At 42.1% G+C, this 21,824-nt stretch overlaps 1 protein-coding gene across 1 annotated transcript in view; it reads right to left on the bottom strand.

Moving 5' to 3' along the window:
- lrpprc (leucine-rich pentatricopeptide repeat containing) overlaps positions 1–21,824 on the bottom strand; it is a 58,099-nt gene that overhangs the window by 10,605 nt on the left and 25,670 nt on the right. Inside the window, exons 22-28 of the mRNA XM_083539865.1 lie at positions 21,551–21,636; positions 15,965–16,172; positions 11,843–11,967; positions 9,121–9,227; positions 2,234–2,302; positions 2,053–2,143; positions 656–798 (exon numbers count right to left, since the gene is read on the bottom strand). Coding sequence (XP_083395991.1) covers positions 656–798; positions 2,053–2,143; positions 2,234–2,302; positions 9,121–9,227; positions 11,843–11,967; positions 15,965–16,172; positions 21,551–21,636 — 829 coding nt within the window. The remainder of the gene's footprint in view (positions 1–655; positions 799–2,052; positions 2,144–2,233; positions 2,303–9,120; positions 9,228–11,842; positions 11,968–15,964; positions 16,173–21,550; positions 21,637–21,824) is intronic.

Raw genomic sequence — 21,824 nt, 5'->3', positions numbered from 1 at the left:
TAATTCATACACATCACGCAAACAGTGTAATTACATCAGATTAGTCAAATGAATAATTTAACTATAAACTATTGCTACATGCCCAATTCCAACTTTTCTACTGAATTGTTGTCCAACAATTTTTAAAGTATTTAAAGTAATTTAATATTTAAAGTATTTAAATTAGTCATCATCCTTTTAATGTGGAAGTGTTTTTTTTTTTTTTTGCTTGGATATAAAAGCATAAAATGTAGCTTAAAATTCAGGAAAATAATCCGAGCCTCTCTTTAATTATTATTATTGTTTTACAATTAATATTCAAGTTCTCAAAATATTAGCATTGTACAATAAAGCACTGGTGTATTTTCTGTCAGGAGAGATTACTAGGGCATGTAGCTGGGCTACAGGAAGCACAACAAGCATATGAAGACTTGTTCATGTATCTTTGGAAAAGATTTTGGATGAGCTAGACTTCTATTACCTGATAGCTATATTAGCCATTTGGATTAAATAAAACCTTTGGATCGAATTTTACCTCAAGATTAATGCCGGTATTTAAACCCTTCAACGTTGGGATTCAAAGTCATCTTCAAACCCTGTTAGTAACATTTACCAGGTGGCCTTAAGGTTGAATATGACAGCAGCAGGTGGACCAAATCTTGTGGTCTTATTTTACCTCAGGCATGTCAAAGGGCACCTCCTGGTTGTTGCTCCTGAGGATATCAGCAAGCAGACGCAGGGATCTTTCTCTTGGGATCACATTCTCCTCCTGCATCTTGGTCCAGACCGCTTCAGCCTTTTGCCAGTCATTTGTGTCCTCTGCAGAACGCATGGTGGTGGGCAAGGTCTTAGAAATAAATTCATTACATACATGCACAAGCACATAACTTTATACATGCACAGCAACTTCATTATTAAATCAAGTGCTCACCCTTTAACCTGGGATGCAGCATGTGTTTCATATTGTAACTACATTTAGACTTTACACAGCATTATGGTGGCCATTCTGGCCAGTCACTGGCAGGATAAATGACTGGTAAAAGAGAACCATTTTGGTCAAATGACCATTTGGTGCATATTCCCCATTTCAATCCAATCTGCATTTTTTTTTGTGGCAGGTTATGGAATGTAGCCGGGAGCTATAAGATGCAGAACGCAGGCGAATTTGATTTCGAAAGATTTTGAATTTGTGGCTTTAACACAGTTTTTTTTTTTTGTTAAACTCCTACGCAAAATAACAGGGGTTTCATAGTGGCTGGTTGCATATCATAGGTTTTAATTAGCCCGATTTTACAATGCAAATCAGCGAGCTGCCTGGCTGCAGTCCACTGGTAAACTGGAATTTCCGAATGATCACGCCGATTAGATTTCCCCCCCCCCCCCCCCGGTGGCTGATTGAGCTTAATTGATAAAAGCCGTTTTTTTTTTTTTAGTAATGTTTATTGAAGCTCTTTGATTTTTGTCCACCATGTATTATATAGTCAAAGATAAGACCCAAAAACTGCTGGCCAAAAGGAAGTGTGGCACAGCATTATCAGCTTCCCAAGTAGAGCATTTATTTATAGATTTCATTCAAATAGAGCCATGAGCTCGTCCTCAAATGGAGCTCTTCAGGCTTGTCCCTTTTCGGGAAGATTTGGAAGTGTGATGAAGCTAGAACAATAACTCATTGTCCCATCACTCATCTGGTTTTGTCGATCTGCACACACACACTTACAGATGTGCATAGTGCACACATTTTATCTCTCGGCTGGAAGCTATTGGCGACACTCAGCTCCATGCTGTGAGAACAATCAAGTGCTGTGAGGCTAAGTGCGTGTCTATGGGCTTCGAAGACCGCAGCTCAGTTGAGCGCGCACACACACACACGCACACACGCACACAGCAGATGTGCAATGCTTCTCCACTGCAGGGTAAATGACCAATGTACTGAGCAAAATGTAGTGTCTACACACTAGCAAAATCATCCACTGACCTTCACACCAGCTGTGCAGCTTCACAACAAATAACTCTATTCCAGGGCGTGCACACATCACATGCATCTTTTTTTTCTACGTGCCACACGGAACTTACTGCAGAGGCGGAGCATGTAGTGGTACATTTCGTCTCGGTCACATTCAAACAGCTTTGCGGTCATCTCCACCATGTTTTCGAGAGGCTCCATCTAATAAAGGAAAATACATACGTGCCTGAGCATGGGAATGCATGTGAGCATATGATTATGTGCATGACTGTGTACATGAGCAAGTCAGACCTGCTGAGATGCAATGCACCTCTCTGCAAACCACTGCAAGCGACCAGCTCGCGCCCTTAAACCTGGAGTCTATAAGGGGGAGGAAAAAAAAAAAGTCATTTTAACAAACATACAATCAAATCGTTAAAAACATAGATGTACAGGCACTATACTCTGGATTTGTACAAGGCTGCGAGTCCTTTATTAGATTAAACTTTATTGTCATTGCACAAGTTATGGTACAAGGCAACGAAATGCAGCAAGTTTCATCATATACCAGTTTGACAGAAGCTGGGGTCAGAGCGCAGGGTCAGTCATGGTACAATGCACCTGGAGCAAATTGGGTTAAGTGCCTTTCTTAAGGGCTCAACAGTGGCAGCTTGGTGGTTCTCTGGCTTGAACCCTTTGAACCCCTTGAACCTTATGATCCAGTAACCCAGAGCTTTAACCACTAGACCACCACAGCCCTATAACAGACCACATGAGGTTTGATACAGGCATATTTATCTACGTCAGTAGTCCCCAACCTTTTTTGCACCACGGACCGGATTAATGTCGGACAATATTTTCACGGACTGGCCTTTAAAGTGTGGCGGATAAATACAACAAAATAAAAACCGGCATAAAATACGACCGGCATAAAAACTTGTATTTTCTAAATATTATAATAATAAACGTGAATCCACTGTGTTGTTTTTTGTTTATTTTGCTAGCTTGGGCGTTTGAATTTAGTGGTAATGTATTATGTGTTAGCGGCCGGAGCCCCTATAAGAAGGCAGCGGATGGAGGTAAGACATGTGACCGAGGCCAAGCATCTTCACATGCATCAAGAGTGAGTCATAGACAGATGTGGTGGAGAGAATTCAGTAATTTTCCAAAATAAAACATTGTTTAGAATCAGATAATAAATAAAACGGAAATAATGTAAGTTATGTATTCTTTCTGTGTGGCCCGGTATCAATTGACCCACGAACCACAGCCCGGGGGTTGAGGACCACTGAGCTACGTTGACACACCATCACCTTCAAAATAGTCCCCTTGCACAATAAAACAGCACTCCCAGAGTTCCTTCTACTTCTAGAATGTGTCCTGGAAGTCTTATTTTCGAAGCGCGTCAAGCACGTTCTGTGATTTGCGCTGGATCTCTGCAATGGTGTCAAAACGGCAACCTATGAGCTGATCATCTTTGGAAAAAGGGTGAAGTCCACAGGTACTAAATCTGGTGAGTAGGGTGGGTGCGAAATTAAGATCATGTGGATTGTTTTCCGGCTATCGTCATGCACAAGTTGCCGGATGGTTAAGCAAAGGAACAGTTTGGAAAGAGAACATGCAGGATCATCCACAACCAGAATGACTGATGCTTTTCAGTAGCTACTGTCAATAATTCGTCCTTCCAAGTTTGGGTGCTGGGATGAATGCTGGGAGATCTAGAGCATTTGATTGGAGACCAATCAGACGAGAACGTCGCGAACCTTCAAAAACATTTTCACCGTTGTCCCAGAAACGGAAAAATGGGATAAAGGGTAAAATGCTGTTTAACTTTAACTCTGGGGGTTTCACCAATTATCGTTTTTTTTTTTTTATTAAATAATTGTTTTCATATTAATTTCAAATAACACTGATCATCGTCTTACAATGTCAGAAACATTTGGAGATATTTGCTAGAGGATTTTGGACACTCCACAGTGTACTTCTTTATATTCTTTTATTTGAACATGCAAAATACATACACAATTTGAACAACCGACACTTGCATCCATATGCTGTCTTTCCCCCAAACTGCACAAAGTTACCAGCACATAAATGTCGCCGAAGACAGAAGCATTTCATTTTGCCTCAACTTGAACTATGGGACCCAAACCTGTACCAGCATGACAAATCCAGCTCTATGAAGATATGGGTTTTATGGGTTGAAGAGGAAGATCTCCTGCTCTAGAGCTCTAACCTCAATCCTACTGAAAACCTTAGGGATGAACTGAAATGCTGGCAGCACCCTAATCATCTCACCTACATCAATTTTTGAATTGTGGCTGAATAATTACAAATCTGTTAACGTCACACTAGATTTTGTAGTGTGCTTGTGGAAAAGGGTAATGGTTATTATAAGAAATAGTGACTAAATGTGGACTGGGATTTATTTACTAATTCATTCATAACTGTAATTGATTCTTGTAAGATAATGTTTGCAAACCTATTAACTCAAATGAACTGTGAGGGTCAATATTGTATCTTCTGCCAACGGTTGAAATAGAAGGGCTGCAAGGCATGAATGATACACCAGCATGTCGGGTAATCGAGCTTTGAAATAGTTACACACGAACGTCACTCTTTGAAACACTGGGTCACATTCTCTCGAGCACTTACAGCGAGTGCCATTGCGTCCTAAACGTCTTAATTACATCAACATCGTTTACATTCGTTTCACGTAATTACCCACTATTATTAATAATCTCACAATTACAGACAAGAAAATCACCTGCTGAAAATAAAACTCAATTGCAGCACTTACAGCCACTGTCTGGGTCACAACTGATGGTGGTATCTGACAGTGCTACGCAGATATCATTGTTTTTAATTAGCCGCTGGAGGTTTGAGGAGCGGCCCCATAATAAAATCACACAACCTGGTCGAGCAAGAGGGGCTTTTAAACCCTGTGGCTGGCCCCGAGGAGCTCACTGCTGATGCTTCACTAACACTGAGAGCATTTATGCCGGAAGGGGGATTATAACAGTGTACGAATGACTATTTTCAAGTAGGCTATAAGAGCCTTATTAAACAAATGGGCAGATACATGAACGGAAATAGGGATATGGCATATGCCATAGGGAATGGCTGCTTTCGGTACATAGAATGACTACATAATTAAAAAATAAAAAAGTGCAGAGTAATCAAACTTCAGCCTCCGATGTTCCTTACTTTTCTGTCAATCAATCAACTCATTGGAATGCTTCTGAGAAGACATCATGTCATGTGATCCTCTTACACCCAATCTTCATACACAATAAAGGTTACAGTGCAAAAGAACTACAGGTAGTCCCAGACTAAGTCAAGAAATGGTCTAGCCTAGACCAAGTAGATGTAATTGATTACTGTACTTAAATAGCCTTTTCACGTATCTGTACTTTACTGATGTATTTCCATTTGGGGAGACTTTTACTTTAATTTCACTGCATTTTAAACTATATTTATCAGTTGTTCCTTTTTATTTGAGCAGATAGAAACCTAACTGGTCAAACAAACAGCAATCCAACCAATCAGGGTAGAGCGAATGCTCTGTTTTGAACTTGTTTTTTATTGGCGATCGGTGGCATCTACTTATACCAACATACAGTTCAGCATCAGTTCAACAGCAAGCAGAACATTTTGAGAGTAAAAAAAAATATGGAAGAAATTCCCGACTCAAACTCACCACAACACCTGTGGCCTTATTTGTGCGATTTTTTTTTGATGCAATCAAGAAGAATCTTTTGGACCCATGATCATTGTAATAGATATCAATCAGTGTTTGACTCATTAATAGTCTATTAATAGATTGTTGGGCTATAAGTAACAGTCTTTTCACAAAAACTTCAGGTTACCCTCCTTACCCCAGATCTCTGATAACAGGAGTGAGGTATCTCACTATGGGAATCGTCTCGGTCGTGACCGATCCTGGAAGCACCAATCACATCACGTCTGTCGGTTGACAAATCAATCACGAAAGTGATGTGGGGAGTCCCGCCTCCCTATATACACTGCTGCTGACGTCCTTGCCTCATTCTTAACATATCTCTTCTCACTATGGGATATAAACTACTCCCATATTGCCAGATATGCTATCTGAAGCAGTCGGGTCAACCAACTCAGTGATGTGTGATAAAATTAACACAAGCTTTCCACCCTTCACCGAAAAGAGCGGAGATGTGTGAGAAATGAAACCATCCTAATTACAATGTTTCCATCTTCTCCATTATTATTATTATTTTTTATATACACTAAGGATGGAATGCGCCAATGAAGGTTCTGTGACGTCCAGGCTATAAAACCGGACAATAGTGTGCGGCGAAGCCCAGCATGCCGCTGCACAAATGTCCTGAATTGAAACGCGCTTAAAACAGCGTCCACGAGGTGGCCAAGCCTCGGGTACTATGAGCCCTCAGCCCTTCTGGAGGGTTAAGACCCATCCTATTATAACCCAATATACAGTGAGGAAAATAAGTATTTGAACACCCTGCTATTTTGCAAGTTCTCCCACTTAGAAATCATGGAGGGGTCTGAAATTGTCATCGTAGGTGCATGTCCACTGTGAGAGACATAATCTAAAAAAAAAAAAAATCCAGAAATCACAATATATGATTTTTTTTTTAACTATTTATTTGTATGATACAGCTGCAAATAAGTATTTGAACACCTGAGAAAGTCAATGTTAATATTTGGTACAGTAGACTTTGTTTGCAATTACAGAGGTCAAACGTTTCCTGTAGTTTTTCACCAGGTTTGCACACACTGCAGGAGGGATTTTGGCCCACTCCTCCACACAGATCTTCTCTAGATCAGTCAGGTTTCTGGCCTGTCGCTGAGAAACACTGAGTGTGAGCTCCTTCCAAAGATTCTCTATTAGGTTTAGGTCTGGAGACTGGCTAGGCCACGCCAGAACCTTGATATGCTTCTCACAGAGCCACTCCTTGGTTATCCTGGCTGTGTGCTTCGGGTCATTGTCATGTTGGAAGACCCAGCCTCGACCCATCTTCAATGCTCTAACTGAGGGAAGGAGGTTGTTCCCCAAAATCTTGCAATACATGGCCCCGGTCATCCTCTCCTTAATACAGTGCAGTCGCCCTGTCCCATGTGCAGAAAAACACCCCCAAAGCATGATGCTACCACCCCCATGCTTCACAGTAGGAATGGTGTTCTTGGGATGGTACTCATCATTCTTCTTCCTCCAAACACATTTAGTGGAATTATGACCCAAAAGTTCTATTTTGGTCTCATCTGACCACATGACTTTCTCCCATGACTCCTCTGGATCATCCAAATGGTCATTGGCAAACTTAAGACGTGCCTGGACATGTGCTGGTTTAAGCAGGGGAACCTTCCGTGCCATGCAGGATTTCAAACCATGACGTCTTAGTGTATTACCAACAGTAACCTTGGAAACGATGGTCCCAGCTCTTTTCAGGTCATTGACCAGCTCCTCCCGTGTAGTTCTGGGCTGATTTCTCACCTTCCTTAGGATCATTGAGACCCCACGAGGTGAGATCTTGTATGGAGCCCCAGTCCGAAGGAGATTGACAGTCATGTTTAGCTTCTTCCTATTTCTAATGATTGCTCCAACAGTGGACCTTTTTTCACCAAGCTGCTTGGCAATTTCCCCGTAGCCCTTTCCAGCCTTGTGGAGGTGTACAATTTTGTCTCTAGTGTCTTTGGACAGCTCTTTGGTCTTGGTCATGTTAGTAGTTGGATTCTTACTGATTGTATGGGGTGGACAGGTGTCTTTATGCAGGTAACGACCTCAAACAGGTGCATCTAATTTGGGATAATAAATGTAGTGGAGGTGGACATTTTAAAGGCAGACTAACAGGTCTTTGAGGGTCAGAATTCTAGCTGATAGACAGGTGTTCAAATACTTATTTGCAGCTGTATCATACAAATAAATAGTTTAAAAATCATAGTGATTTCTGGATTTTTTTTTTAGATTATGTCTCTCACAGTGGACATGCACCTACGATGACAATTTCAGACCCCTCCATGATTTCTAAGTGGGAGAACTTGCAAAATAGCAGGGTGTTCAAATACTTATTTTCCTCACTGTATGTATATATCTCTCACACTCACACACACACACACACACACACGCACACACACACACACACACGCACACGCACACAAACACACACGCACACAAACACGTATGGCAGCAGGTGCATGGAAAAGCGGCGGTTCACAAATGGAGGGCGGAGCATACACTGCTACCGTGCAATTGCCTGCCGTGCAAAGATTTTTACAATTTTGTCGAATTGCTATAGTCATCGTAAGATATTGCAAGTCTATCCATTGTTACTCGTTACTCGTACATTGTTAATCCTTTTTTTATTGAGGAGGAGGAAAAACAAATTGGGTAGGATGCCAAAAAAATCTGTCAAAAGGAGGCTACCTATGCCCACAGAAAGTGCAGTTTTTTAACAAGTATACTGTGTATTATATAAACGAGTCGAGTAGTGTGAAATTCTTGAGTTTGCCCAACTTATTAATATCAATGTTTTTGTCAGGGCTGTTCCTAAGTGGCAGACAAGACTTGTGAGACCTCGAGACTTACATAAAGACAAAAAGCAAAATGGAGCGTAGAGTAAAACCAGGCCTCAAAAAGCCATTTAAAACATGGCAGGAGACTAGAAATCGGTCGTGTTCCGAAGACGCCAAAAGATGTAGAGAAGAAATCCTCAGCAGACATTTATACACAACTACAACATACAAAGAAATAAATAAAAAAATCCATTTGCAAGGCTCCTATCTGCAACGAACAGTCCAGAGTCTGGAGACATTAACCTGGCTACGGAGTGTGTGTGTGTGTGTGTGTGTGTGTGTGTGTGTGTGTGTGTGTGTGTGTGTGTGTGCGCGTATGTGAGAATGAATGTGTACGAGTCAAGCACATTCATGGCCACTTAAGAAATAAGGCTCAACACCTGAGCACTTAGGGGGTGGGATGGGGGGGGGGGGGGCCTTCAGTAAAGAGCACTTGTGCTTAGACTGCTCATCAAAGCTGCCCTTTTCATAATCACACCTGTACTGTTATGCACGCTTGCCTCCGCCAGCCCCCTGCTTTGCTTACTGCGTGGAATGAATAGCTTAATTTCAGCCTTGTGGCCCGAATCGTTTGAAAAGCGGAAAAACGCTTTGTGGCTGTACATGAAATAGCAGCCGGTTCCCACCTCAAGGATTTTGCGTGCCTCCTTGTAGCGGCCCGTCTGCAAGAAAGCGAAGTAAAGGTCGTAGAGCATCATCATTTCGCCACGCTCCTGGCTCACAAAGTCCATAGCTGCCCAAAGAAACGGAGAGAGGTTTAGAGTAGCCAGGGTTTTTAAAATAAAAAAAAAAATTAAAAAGCTATATAAAGCTATACATTAGGGATGTAAGATTCTCTAATTGCCATCGGCGCATCGGCATAAAAGTTAATGATGTGATGTATCGATTTAAAAAGTAGCAAGTTGGCATTTGTATCACAATGCATAGTTTTTAACATATTTGCATCTGTAAAAAATGATTTACTTATATATAATTCTTAGTAGATTTGCTTTAATTTAATTTTATTTTAATTTAGAAAGTGAAAAATAATGTGTGACCAATATTTGATATGTAGATTGATTTCTCCTCGTTAAACTGTTTCTCAAGCGCGTTCTCTGAGCAACCACTACTAAAACGTGAATATAAAGTATCACAAATGGCATATAGATTAACAAGGCAGAGGTAGAGCTGCATGTTCCTGGAGACAAAACGGAACATTTTTTGAAAATAAAACCAGAGGTTCTTTTCCTTTTTTGAACTACAAAAGGCCTGTTTTGTGAAAGGGCCTTGCGATAGAAGCCGGAAGGCAAATTTATCATTTGCTGTCTGTCTGAATAAAAGCAAACTATCTGTATCATGTTATGTTGCATAGAATCATTTTTTTTCCACTGCATGTGTTAAATCAGATCAGATTGAAATCGGATCGCACTGCATCGTAATAGCAGGAATCGCATTGGGAGCTGCTTCATATGTATTTTTATTGTGTTGTCCCGCTGACTACGCATTGAGATGCGAATCCCATCGGTCTCGGTTACGGAGGTGCACATCCCTACTATCCATTCATTCCCAGAATGCTTTCGTTTGGTTGATCGTGCTGCGGCTGCTTTATCGTTTGCAGCCTGGGCAAAGAGCAGCCTCAAGAGTAAGGCCCTCAGTGCAATCACACTCGATCGGGATTCATCTGTATGCGTGTGAGAGGGCATAATCTGGTGCTTTTAGCTTAACTAAAACGTGTCTATACACACAGCGTGTGTGGGAATTCTTGTGCCTAGCAGGCCGCTTCGCAATCACTTCACCTGCCTACACACGCTCTCTTCACTCATTCACTACAAGACTTCAAGCACTTCTGCACATCCACTGGTGCGCTTCACTCTTACCCCACTCCCCTCACACACACACACGCTGTCATAGCCTGACAGGGATTTGCATCTCAATAGAGTGAATAGAGCAAGGAGATAATTCCACCAGAATTGATTTCTCTATTCATACCGCGCAGCCATTCGCTTAGTCGGCTTAAAGAGAAATCACATTAGGGCGTGTTTTGGGAAAAAGGCCACGGGGCTGCTGTGTGTCTAAGTGAGAGTGGGGAAGGTTGAGGTGGGAATGGAGGAGTGGGACTGATAAAGTGGTCCTTCACCCCAGCCTAGGGGTCTCATGTCCTTAATACTCCAAACACACTCAGCTCCAAACAAAAACATTAAACCCTCTTGGTGTGGCCGAGTGGAGGACATGGATCATTAAAAGCAGGGTTGTATAGGTTTTTCAACCAGACTCAGACACAGGAATAAAACAAACGTACAAAAAAAAAAATAATTCAAACAAAGCTCCATAATCAGGTAATTTTAAGCCATTATGATTACAATTTTTGGCTTCATTAACTAGCTGATCCGATACTGATGGACGTGGACAAGTTCATTTTTTTTTTTTTTCATTGACAGAACTGTTTAATTTTATCGCACCTAATCCTCTTGTTTTTTTTCCCCTAGAGTGGAAAACTCACAGGTGGTAGAAAACAGAAGACCCTAAACGATCTCTATAACTGAAACCAATGTGATTCGCATCTCGATGCATAGCCAACAATACGATACATCAAAGAAACATATGAAGCAGGTCCAGCTGTGATGCGATACGATTCACTTCTATTACGAAGCAGTGCGATCGATTTCGATTTGGTTCAACACAATGCAATGGAAAAAAAAAAGATATAATGCTACGCAATTCAATCTGGTACAGCCATCAGACAGACAGCAAATCGTAAATTTACTTCAGTGTCTTCTGACTTCTTACTCATGGCCCTTTTACAAACCTTTACCTTACAGTGCAAAAAAAGATGAAATAAAAACCAGAGGTTCTTTTCCTGTTCTGTCACCAGGAAGATGCAGCTCTAACTCTGCCATGTTAATCTGTATTCTATATGACTTTCAGGACACGTCTTGGTCTACGTAGTTTTGTGATACGTCATATTCACATAGCAGCAGTGATGCTGAGAGAACGCGCTTGAGAAAGAGTTTAATGAGGAGAAATTAATCTACATATCAAAATTCTGTCACAAATTTTTGGTCGCATTCTAAATAAGTATTGCGCATCTATAAATAATTATATGTAAATAAATCGATGCAATTGTGTTACAAATGCTGCATCACGATACAAATGCATACTTGTATCTGATGCCCACTTTTTTTTTAAATCAATGCATCATATCGTTAACATAAGCCGATGCACCGATGCAAATTGCTGCATCTTACCATCCTTAGTGTATGTGTGCGTTTGCTTTGTGAGGAATGATGGAAACTTACACTGAAACATTGTACTGTCCCTCTTATTAGAGGACATTAACAACTAATATTTTTGTGTGTGTGTGTGTGTCACCTTTTTGCAGTGGCTCAGTCTCTCCTTTCTCCACCAGGTGACAGATGATGTCATGAATCCGGGGCATTTGGTTGTACTGCTTCTGGCACTCTATGCTGGCCTCCAGAGCTCCAATCACATCCCCACTGCCACATCACACACACACACACACACACGCATGCAGTTAGTCCAGGTTCAACTTTATTACTCTGACTTCACCCTTAAAAACATGAATCTAAGAACCATGAGATCTGAAAATAATAAGATCAGCTGAACTCAAGACCGAAAACAGATTTTCTCAGTAAGGACATAGGGAGAAGGTCAGCAGCCTCCCCAGCTCACTTAGACCCCACCTTCCTTTTCCAGCCCTCTCCCCCTACTGGGCTGTTTGACAGAACAAGGCAACAAAATTAGATCTACTCTGTGTGCTACATTTGTCTCCCTCCCTTTTACCTCTCTTTCTACCTCCCTCATTCTCCTCCTGCCTAACAAAGAGCTCGGCGCTTTTTCTGACAAGAGGGGCTGACGGAAGGATAAAGCGAAGGGAGCAGACGAGAAAAACACCACTCCGATCGCTCTATTGTGACTGCAACTGCAGCCGTCGAGTGATTGGGTAATTACCACGCCAATCACGGCGAGGTCAAAGCAGAAAGGGCACCGGCGAGGAGGGGGCACGAAGGGCAAAAAAGTGAACCACTGGGGTTTTAACAGGTATAATTTCAGTGCCGAGCACGACCCTTGACTTTATGTGCCAGGGCAGGAGAACGCGTCCTGCACAGGGGTGACCTTGCTAGCGGGCTGAATAAGACGAGAGGAGGAGCGGGGATAGACAAAAACAAGAGGAGTGAATAAGCCTGGCCCACGACAACTCCTCTTAGGCAATCGCGCTTAATTGAAATGAAGAGCGGCAATATTATTCATCAAGCAGGAGTCAAGAGGCAATTCAAAAACACACGCCAGCTGATTAAGCAAGGCACTCGACAAGAGAGAGAGAGAGGCATGAGTGTTCTAGAGAAGCACAGAGTTGTCCATTACAATATAACAATCATTAGAACCAATATGCAAATAAAAAAGAAACTTTACACTTGGGGAAAACAATGGCCGCTCTAAGCTATAATAATACACTAATCACGCATAACTCATGCATACCTCTGCCTAATGCCCTTTACGTTCCCCAACTAACATCCAATTTAAATCTCATGACTAAGAACCAACTTTTCCAAGAAACCCTTCACAGCCATCAACAGGATATGAAGCCCACCAACTGCAATTACCCCCTCTACAGCTGCTAACCACCCCTACCTCTTACTACACGCCCCTCAAGGGGGGAAAAAAAATAGGAAAAGAAAAAGAAAAAAAGGACTTAACCATGTTGAAGGCTTCATAATTTCCCTGGATACAATTTAGCTGTCAGTGGCGTTCAGCCTTTACTGCAACATGTACCCGTTAATGTCACCAACTTTGCATGTCAAGCACTTTCCAGCCAATTAAGTCGCAGGAGAATAAAAAAGGCATGAGTGAGTGCTTTGCGCAGAGAACCTGAAGAATTAGACAAGAAAGCTCATCTCATCCCTCCTCCTCCTCCTCCCGGCTCTTCTCCTTCTAACTCTCACTTGTGCCCACCTCCTCTTTTGTTCCTCAGACTGGCACCCATGTTATCATCCATTCCACGTTCTTGAAAGAGGAGACCACTAAAACATTGGGATTTTTTTTGGCTATTGTTTAAAAAAAAAAAAAATTTACTTGGAGAACTTGGAGAGTGTGTGTGTGCGCGCTTGCCAGAGGACTGACGCCAAGATTTGCGATCCATGGTGCACCTCCTCTCTTCAAATGTCCTAACTATCACATCCTAAAACGCTCCTCTGACAGACACACACACACACACACACACACACACACACACACACACACACACACACACACACACACACACACACCTTGTCAATTGTGTGCACGTAGCTGGCTCTTTATTTTTTTTAAAAAGTGCCAGACTTTTTGTGCCCACTTGACAGCCCTGTTCTCCTCCCTTCCTGTTACTGTTACTACAAATCTCCCTGCCCCCTTGCACAGGGTGGGGGGAAAAAACAAAAAAACAAAAAAAAAATGTTCATGCCACATCCCTTTGTTCCACCCAAACGAAGGGAGGCGGGGGGGGATGAAGACTGATAGATCAGGAGCGGCGCTTGTGGTCGGCGTGGCGACGTGCTGATGGCTGTCAGAGTTAATCCCATAGAGAAGCGTTCATTAAGTCATTATAGCTGACATACTGACACGCGCGGCTTTGTTCCCCTCTGCACCGCTTTCGAAGACAGAAAGAAGAGAGGGATGACACAGAGCGGAAAGACAGGGATAGGAGTGAGGGAGGGTTGATGGGAAATCAGAAGAGGACAAAGATGGGGTGGGGCGATGCTCCACGTTTGAGTTCTGGGGTGGGGGGTACTGAAAAGAAGGCAACATCATGCTAAGAAAAAAAAACACCTGATATGATTTGAAGATTTTGATATACTATATGTACAAAAGTATGTGGCCACCTGACCATAAGCTTTATATGTGCTTTTTATACATCCTATTTCACCCCATTTAATGGGAGGTGGTATGTCAGATGTTAAGGCATCAGACTTTGGATCAGAAGGTCACAAGTTCAAAACCCACCAACATCAAACTGCCACAACTGGACCCCTGAGCCAGGCCCTTAACCCTCCCCTTCTCAGTTGTAAGTCGCTCTGAATAAAGGCATCTGCACAATGCCATGAATGTAAATGTAGTCTCCATGTGCTTTTAGAAAAACCTCCACTCTTCTGAGATGCTCCACTAGATATTAAAATGTGCTTGTGGAGATTTGAGCTCATTCAGCAACAAAGGTTTTAGTAAAGTCAGGTACTGATGTAGGTGTGATGAGGGTACAGTCAGTCTTCACATTCATCCCAAAGGTGTCCAATAGGGTTGTGGTTAGAGCTCTGTAGCAGGCCACTCAAGATCTTCTATTCCCAAAACATGTAAAACCCATATCTTCATGGAGCTCACTTTGTATACAATTTAATAGCACCACACATCCTAACTTTTTTTTTAAGTCAGGGGTCCCAAATCAACTATCCATATAGTGTATTTGCAAGAAGTACTTCATAGGGTTTTTCCTTAAGTACTTTCAGTTTTCTTCAACCTATTTATTGTCCATAGAACAAAACAGAATAATAACCAGAGATTCACAGTCTGGTCACTGGAACAATTAAATGTCACACGTTTAGATATTTTATAAGGAATTGCCCCATGATCAAGCAGGTTCAACCAGGAACCCATTGTAAAAAAAAGTCCCTCCATCTGCCACACTACAAAACATACACTGAAGCTGGATCATGTTGAGAGAAAACGCCATTTACAAACAATGCAACAAGGGAAAAAAAATTTACACCGGTCAGACATATGCCATATCTCAGAAAAGTGTGTTGTAATGAGTTTTATGCCAATATTGAAATGATGCCTAGTTCACCCGAACCACTATAGCGAAAGAACGCATCATTCCTTGCCAGATTCGGTTTAGATGTGTATTTTTATCCTTGTTACCTTCAACAGTAACTAAAACTTGTGTATCCGGTTGCCAATGGCTGTGTGTGCGTGTGTGTGTGTTTGGGTATGAACAAGCTTATCTGCCTCTCCAACGAGACGTGCCTGGTTTGCCCGTGTTTCTTCCTGCTAATGAACTGGAGTTAAATTAGAAAGCTTATCGTACACGAGGCAGCAATTAAACCTCGCGTCGTGCTGGTGTGTTTGCGCCACTCGAGTGACAGGAAAACAAACAGTCTTGGAAGGGGAACCAAGTGAGCCGGTGCATGTGTATTTACTAACACCATGTAAACCCGTGTATTCCCCAGCAGGGAGGAGGAGGAGGTTGGCGGGAGGGGAGGCACTTACGCCGTGCTCTGCATGTCCCTGACAAATCCAGCAATTAGCACAGGGTGCATAATTAACATGCAAATGAGCTGATCTTCTTAAAAGCAGCTCTCGCAAATAGACCTCAAAAGAGACCGGAGGCGGGGCTGAGGGGCCAGTTTAGAGAAGCAGAATTATTGTGTTTTTTTTTCCTCTTTCTTTTATGCTTTCTTTTGTGGTAATTTTGTGAAGACAATCAGTTTCTTTTCCACTCACCGCTCCAGGTACGCAGAAACCAGTGGCGAGCAGAGGTTGCTGGTGGGCTTGACCAGGCCTAAGGTGAACACTGTGTCCTGCAGGTGCCGAATGGTGGCGACGTCCCCTTTCACAGAGGCGTTGTTGAGAATGTGGAACAACCGGGTGGCCGTGGTGTCCAACATCCGCACATTCTTCTCCTTCATCTCTTTTAGGATGTCGACTGCCTCTGAAAGAAGGAAAAGCACAGAAAAAGACACAGAGAGAGAAAGAGAGTGAAAGAGAGAGAGAGAGAGAGAGAGATCAATGGCAACCAATGATGTGCTTAGCTAATTTAGTTGTTTATCCAATAAGGAATCCGGACAACTCAATAATAAGTACAGACACATTCAGGTAGTATCAAAAAGGTTTGAGAATGGATTTGTAACATGCCAACAGATGGCAGCAGAAGGCTGCACCCACAGCCCTGGGACAGGCATGGAAACAACAATATCACTTCCACATCCACCTACTCGCCAGTTTTGGCTCCTGTGGACCCTATTTCCGAAGATAAAGAGATCCAGGTCAAAGGTCATCGGTAAGTCACCATTGGGTAGATCCAGTGGAAATCGCACAAGGTGCTTGACATGCTTTAAAGAGAAGACTTCTAGGACGAATTCCAGAAGTGGCAGGAAATCTGGGATCGCTGTATTGCTGTGCAAGGGGACTATTTTGAAGGTAATGGTGTGTAAACAGATAAATAAAGTGCTTTCTTGTAAACAGAGCTAGTCATTTTAAAAACACTGTTATACACTGTTGGATCTTTGATCTGAAGGCTCCTAACTGCACCCTACCTATGGACGAAGTTCTCTTCAATTGAAGAAAACTGTGCAGCTGGGGATGGTTCCACTTCAACAGCCTAAAAATCCATAAAGTTACTGAGCAACACAAGAACTTTGAGGATGGATTCGGACTGGAATGAATATCAACAGTCTGCTAGAATGGCTCAGGACTGCAGGTTGCATTTGAGCAACTATCACAGCACACCTCAACAATGATAGAACAATTATGGAACGGTTCCTCTCAAAGTTTCTTCCTCATGCCATCTCGGAGTTTTTGCTTGCCAGCGTTGCCACTGGTTTGCTAATTAGGGACAAAAAAATTATTTAAGGAACTAAATTATACATTCTTTTACAACCACTTTACTTTTATAATGCTAATTTGAGACGATGTTCACTATTAAAAGCGCTCTACAAATAAATAAATTAATTAAATCTAAAAAAAAACACCGCCTAGTTGTTTTCTAAACCATCTAGAGCAGTGGTCCCCAAACCCCGGGCCGCGAACTGGCATGAAACCTGATTTAGTCTTCTGTTGTAGTACCCCACCTACCTTAAGCTCTCGTGCATTAAAATGCTGTTTTTTTTATACTCAACACAGTTGTACAGAGTGATTCTTTAAGATACCACAGCTTTCCAGTTCCAACAACCAATCAAGCCATTCTAATCTGACAAGACATTTCCATTCCCACAGAATGGCTGGATGGTTTAAATCAATTGTTTTAAATTTAATGGACTTTTTTGTGTAAAAATCCCAGATGTTCAGCCAGTCTGGCACCAACACCCATGTCACAAAGAGCATTTTTATTCAAATTTTTGATGAGAACTAAAGCTTTTTACCTGCATCTGCAACTATTGCCTTGATTACTTCGCATATCCCAGCTATGTTAGGAAGCTGGAGTCAGCCATGATACAGCGCACCTGGAGCATAAAGGGCTGAAGGGCCCCATGAGTGGCAGCTTGGCGATACTTGACCTTAAACCAGCGATCTGCACGTCAGATACTGGCTACAGAAATTATTAATATTAACGTACAATCGGAAGGTTAACAAAGTCAGGAAACCAAAAAAAAAAAAAAAACAACCTAAAGATCAGGAATTTCATTTCTCTACACTTGAAGGCTGTGCAGCTCAATCACTTAAAGTTTCTGTAGGGATTGTTAATCAACTGAAGAGGTGGGTTGGGAGTCTGGAAAACAAATTAAGTAATTAATAGTTTTAAAAGGCTTAGGGTAGGCTCAAACCAGTCTGAGATGCTTAACCGGCTCTTCGTCAGCAAGTTCACATCTGTGACAGAAAACTGGGCTGTCCCCTGATGGGCCTGCTGCTGATGCATGCTTTAGCGCCAGTGAGAGAACAGGGGAGGGGAGGAGGTGATAAAAGGCCCCTTAGATAATTTCATGTGGGGAAAACAAACCGCTATTAAAACAACATTTTACACCCAGCGGGAATGCAAATGCTGGCATATAATGCCAATACGCCGCTAATTGCTACTTGCATTTCTAAACGAGACTCCAATTACCAGGCCCCCACAATGGTGGCTTGCTTTTTTTCGCGTCTCTCTGTGAAAGCATGCCGGTAAATTATAGGTGTGTGGCGAGTGCCCGGCGTGAACCTGGTGGGGCGCGGTCACAGGCCTGCTGCTGATCACCCAGCGTAATGGAGGCTTTTTTTTTTTCTTTTGGTGGGAGATGCTCCCATCTGGCAGAGGGCAAGGGTCTGCCGCTCACCAGCTCTACAAACCACTCTTTCCACCTCAACATCTGCTTTGTCACCAAGCCAGATAATTAAGATGTGTTTATGCACTGTTTAGAAGCTCGCTAATGGGCTGATACCGATAGGGCCTGTTTGCACAGACGATACTAATCATCCAAAGCTGGATTGTGGAAGAGAGAGATAGTATGCCAACCTTTCCTTTCGGAAAGGAAAAAAACCTCTCCCAGAGCTCAGTTTATCTTCGAGCCTGTCGCGATGCTTTCAAAGTACACCGTCTGCAAAATTCCCTACTCTCACAAACTTGTTTTTCCCCCATCCCGTTCACTTCCTGTCACAATGATGATGAAGGAAATTTGTCTGTTGCTTTCGTTTTCTGGAGCCGCTTGATAACGGACATGTGTTGCAATCAGATTTGAGTGGCAAGTGCACTTGAAAGGAGGAATCAACAGATGTGCCATCCTATCCTATACAAACCGTAGCAAAACTTGGACGTTTTCTTGCATTCGCCTGCCAGACGCTGCTCATTTTCTCTCCGGAGTCTGTTCGGGAGGTGGCATGTTTTGAAAAATATGTAAAATCCTATGACATGACATGCGAAAAAGACTTATGCCTCCAGGGATCGGAAGAATTGGAACTCAAGTGCTACAGGCAAGTGAGTTTTAAGGGAGGTCTGCATAATCTGCACTCTAACAATCTATTTTCATAACAGGTTTGCTTGGATTGCAGGCTGTATTTAAATTGGAAAGCTCAACAGAGCACCACTATCCCAAACTCCCAACACACACACAATTTCATGTGTGTTTTCATTTCCCCTTAATTTTTGTCCTGTTATGCAAATCCCTGATGCTGTTCTCTTTGCTGTCTCAATCATGACATTATTACAGACCGTTGTGATAAACTGAACAATCTGAATGCATCTAGTGAGATCATAATATTTTTATATTAATCTTATATAACTGTTGTGGCTTGAATTGGAAAAAACTTTATCTTGCGCATGCATCTGAAAACATAATTAATAAATCCAATATTTCAGGACTTCTTAAAGAAGGTAAATAATGTATACACAACTTAGACTTTTAATACTGAACTTCACAGGCCACTGAAGACATGAGACAAAATAATATATAACATTATCAAAGGAATAAAAGATCTCCAGGTCACACACTGGGGGGAAAAAAATCCCACACCCCAACTACTGTGTAATCAAAAGTCTTTATCGCCAAAGGAATCAACCTGCGATTAAGGAAGTGCTGGATAGAAAAGGGCAGGAATTGTAGGGATGTTAAAAGACATGGTAGCCGAGGGAGCAATGAGTCATGATCTTTAAGCAGATCTGGTTGCTGTACCAGAGCACTGAGGTGTGTTAATTTGGGAGACAAGCTTCCGTTGTACACCGGCGGGCTAATGGCCGCTTGCTCATGCTGACAGACATAAAGGCAGAAGCTCGCCAGCATGCACACCCACACCGACGTCCCTCATTACCCGTCTTCGCCTGAATTCACATGTAAATTTCCGAATGTGTGTGTAATGCTCAATTCCTCCCTCCCCCCTCCGGCATGATATGCCATTAGTATCAGGACGGAATTCCGTTAAAGTGGCGCCAGTCCTGTAATTTTCCTCCGCTCCATGACAGGAGGAGTCAAAAAAAAGGAGGGGTCCAGAGTGACACAGACGCTGAAAAGGAAGCGCGAGGATATATTTTCACCATCAGTGCATGAACAAAAGCAAAGAGGAAACACTTTGATTGTAATTGTGTCGTATATGGGCATGAAGAAATCCACCATAGAATTCAGATAATGGTTGATTGGCACGGGCGTCCGGAGAGACAGCTGTCTCGAGCTTCACAAGCGATCGCACTGAAGCATGCAGGTCGAGAACGAATTTAGCAATAAATCAGGGAGCCAAATATAAGCAATTCACGTAATGTGAAATTTCTTGTATCCACCTTGTGTCGCCTTCAATGAATAATGAACTTCGTCCCCCCCCAGAGATAAACCCAAAGTTATAAATTGTTTAAGAAGTTGAGGAGTCAATCTTCATTTGGATGAGCTCGTAATGTGACCGTATATTTGCTATACCGTATAAAAAGAGGCTTTTTGTGCAGCTTTCCTAATTGTCAGGTTGATATGTTCATGCTTTAGGAATTTATTAATGAAGTCCAGTATGCACAATGCAAAGCCTACACTGTTGCCCGAGGTGGTATCGAAAAGTTTGAAACTAGATTTGTAACATGCCAACAGATGGCAGCACAAGGCCACACGCACAGTTACAGGGAGCACCAACCTTCATAAATCAGTGTACAAAAAGACATAATCCTGAGTAAATCTGAAGCTGTACAACTGGTGATAATCTGATCACTTGCATTACCAGGGTTGCAATTCCATCATAGACAGCAAGAACAAAGCACAAACAAAATTCTGCATGAAACTGGACAAATCTGTCACAGAGATGTTTGACAAGATTCGGTACGCTTACGGCAAAGCTGCAATTATTCGCTTGCGGTCATTTGAACCCTACTTGATAAATTCGGCTCCTGCGGACTTCGCCCACTTCCCAAAAGATGAAGATCCAGCTAAAAAAGGTTGCTCTTTTGATTCCATTGTGGAGATCCAGTGTGAATTGCAGATGGTGCTCATCACGCTTCGAAAAGAACACTTCCAGGACAGAAGTACACTGAGGAACACTGGGAGCACTGTATTGCTGTGCAAGGGGACTATTTTGAAGGTGTATTTACCTCGTCTGCTTGGTCGAGTCACCGTGCATTTAAACTTTGTTATATTGAAAGAAAAAAAAAATCGACTCACCAAAAGATCACTAAAGACTTTTTTTTTCTGTTCAGTTCACTCAATGTTCTCAATAAAGAGTTCATAGATTTCATGATACATAGAGTCTTTATACTCTCTGGAGAAAAATCTGCCCCACATCATATCACTTATTGGCCACACTAAACAATAGGGATTAATTTTTTTCTCTCAGTATAACTGATTATAACTGCCATTAAAGAAAGAGTGGCATTGATTGTGAGAAAAAAACCTGGAGAGCAAAGACAGTGTGTACACTGTGTGATGGACTAACCTTCAATCCTGCCATGTTTGGCGAGCACCCTGACCAAGCTCATGTATTTGTTGGCATCCAGCATAACCTCCGAGTCTTTACGAGCTCTGGACAGATGTGAAAGAACAAAAGTTCAAAGTAAACGTCTGGAATAACTAAAAAGAATGCATTTGTTGCTTAGGTTCTCAAGCACGAAGAGAAATGGATAAAAAAAATATATATAAATAAAAAAAAAAAAGACACATTGAGATAAAAGACAAGATGCACTGCTCAGTAGTAAGACAACAATTATTTG

The sequence above is a fragment of the Silurus aristotelis genome (assembly GCF_946808225.1).
Source record: "Silurus aristotelis genome assembly, chromosome: 4".
NCBI lineage: Eukaryota > Metazoa > Chordata > Actinopteri > Siluriformes > Siluridae > Silurus > Silurus aristotelis.
Note: the sequence above shows the minus strand (reverse complement) of the source record. Positions and strands in the feature narration are given on the sequence as shown.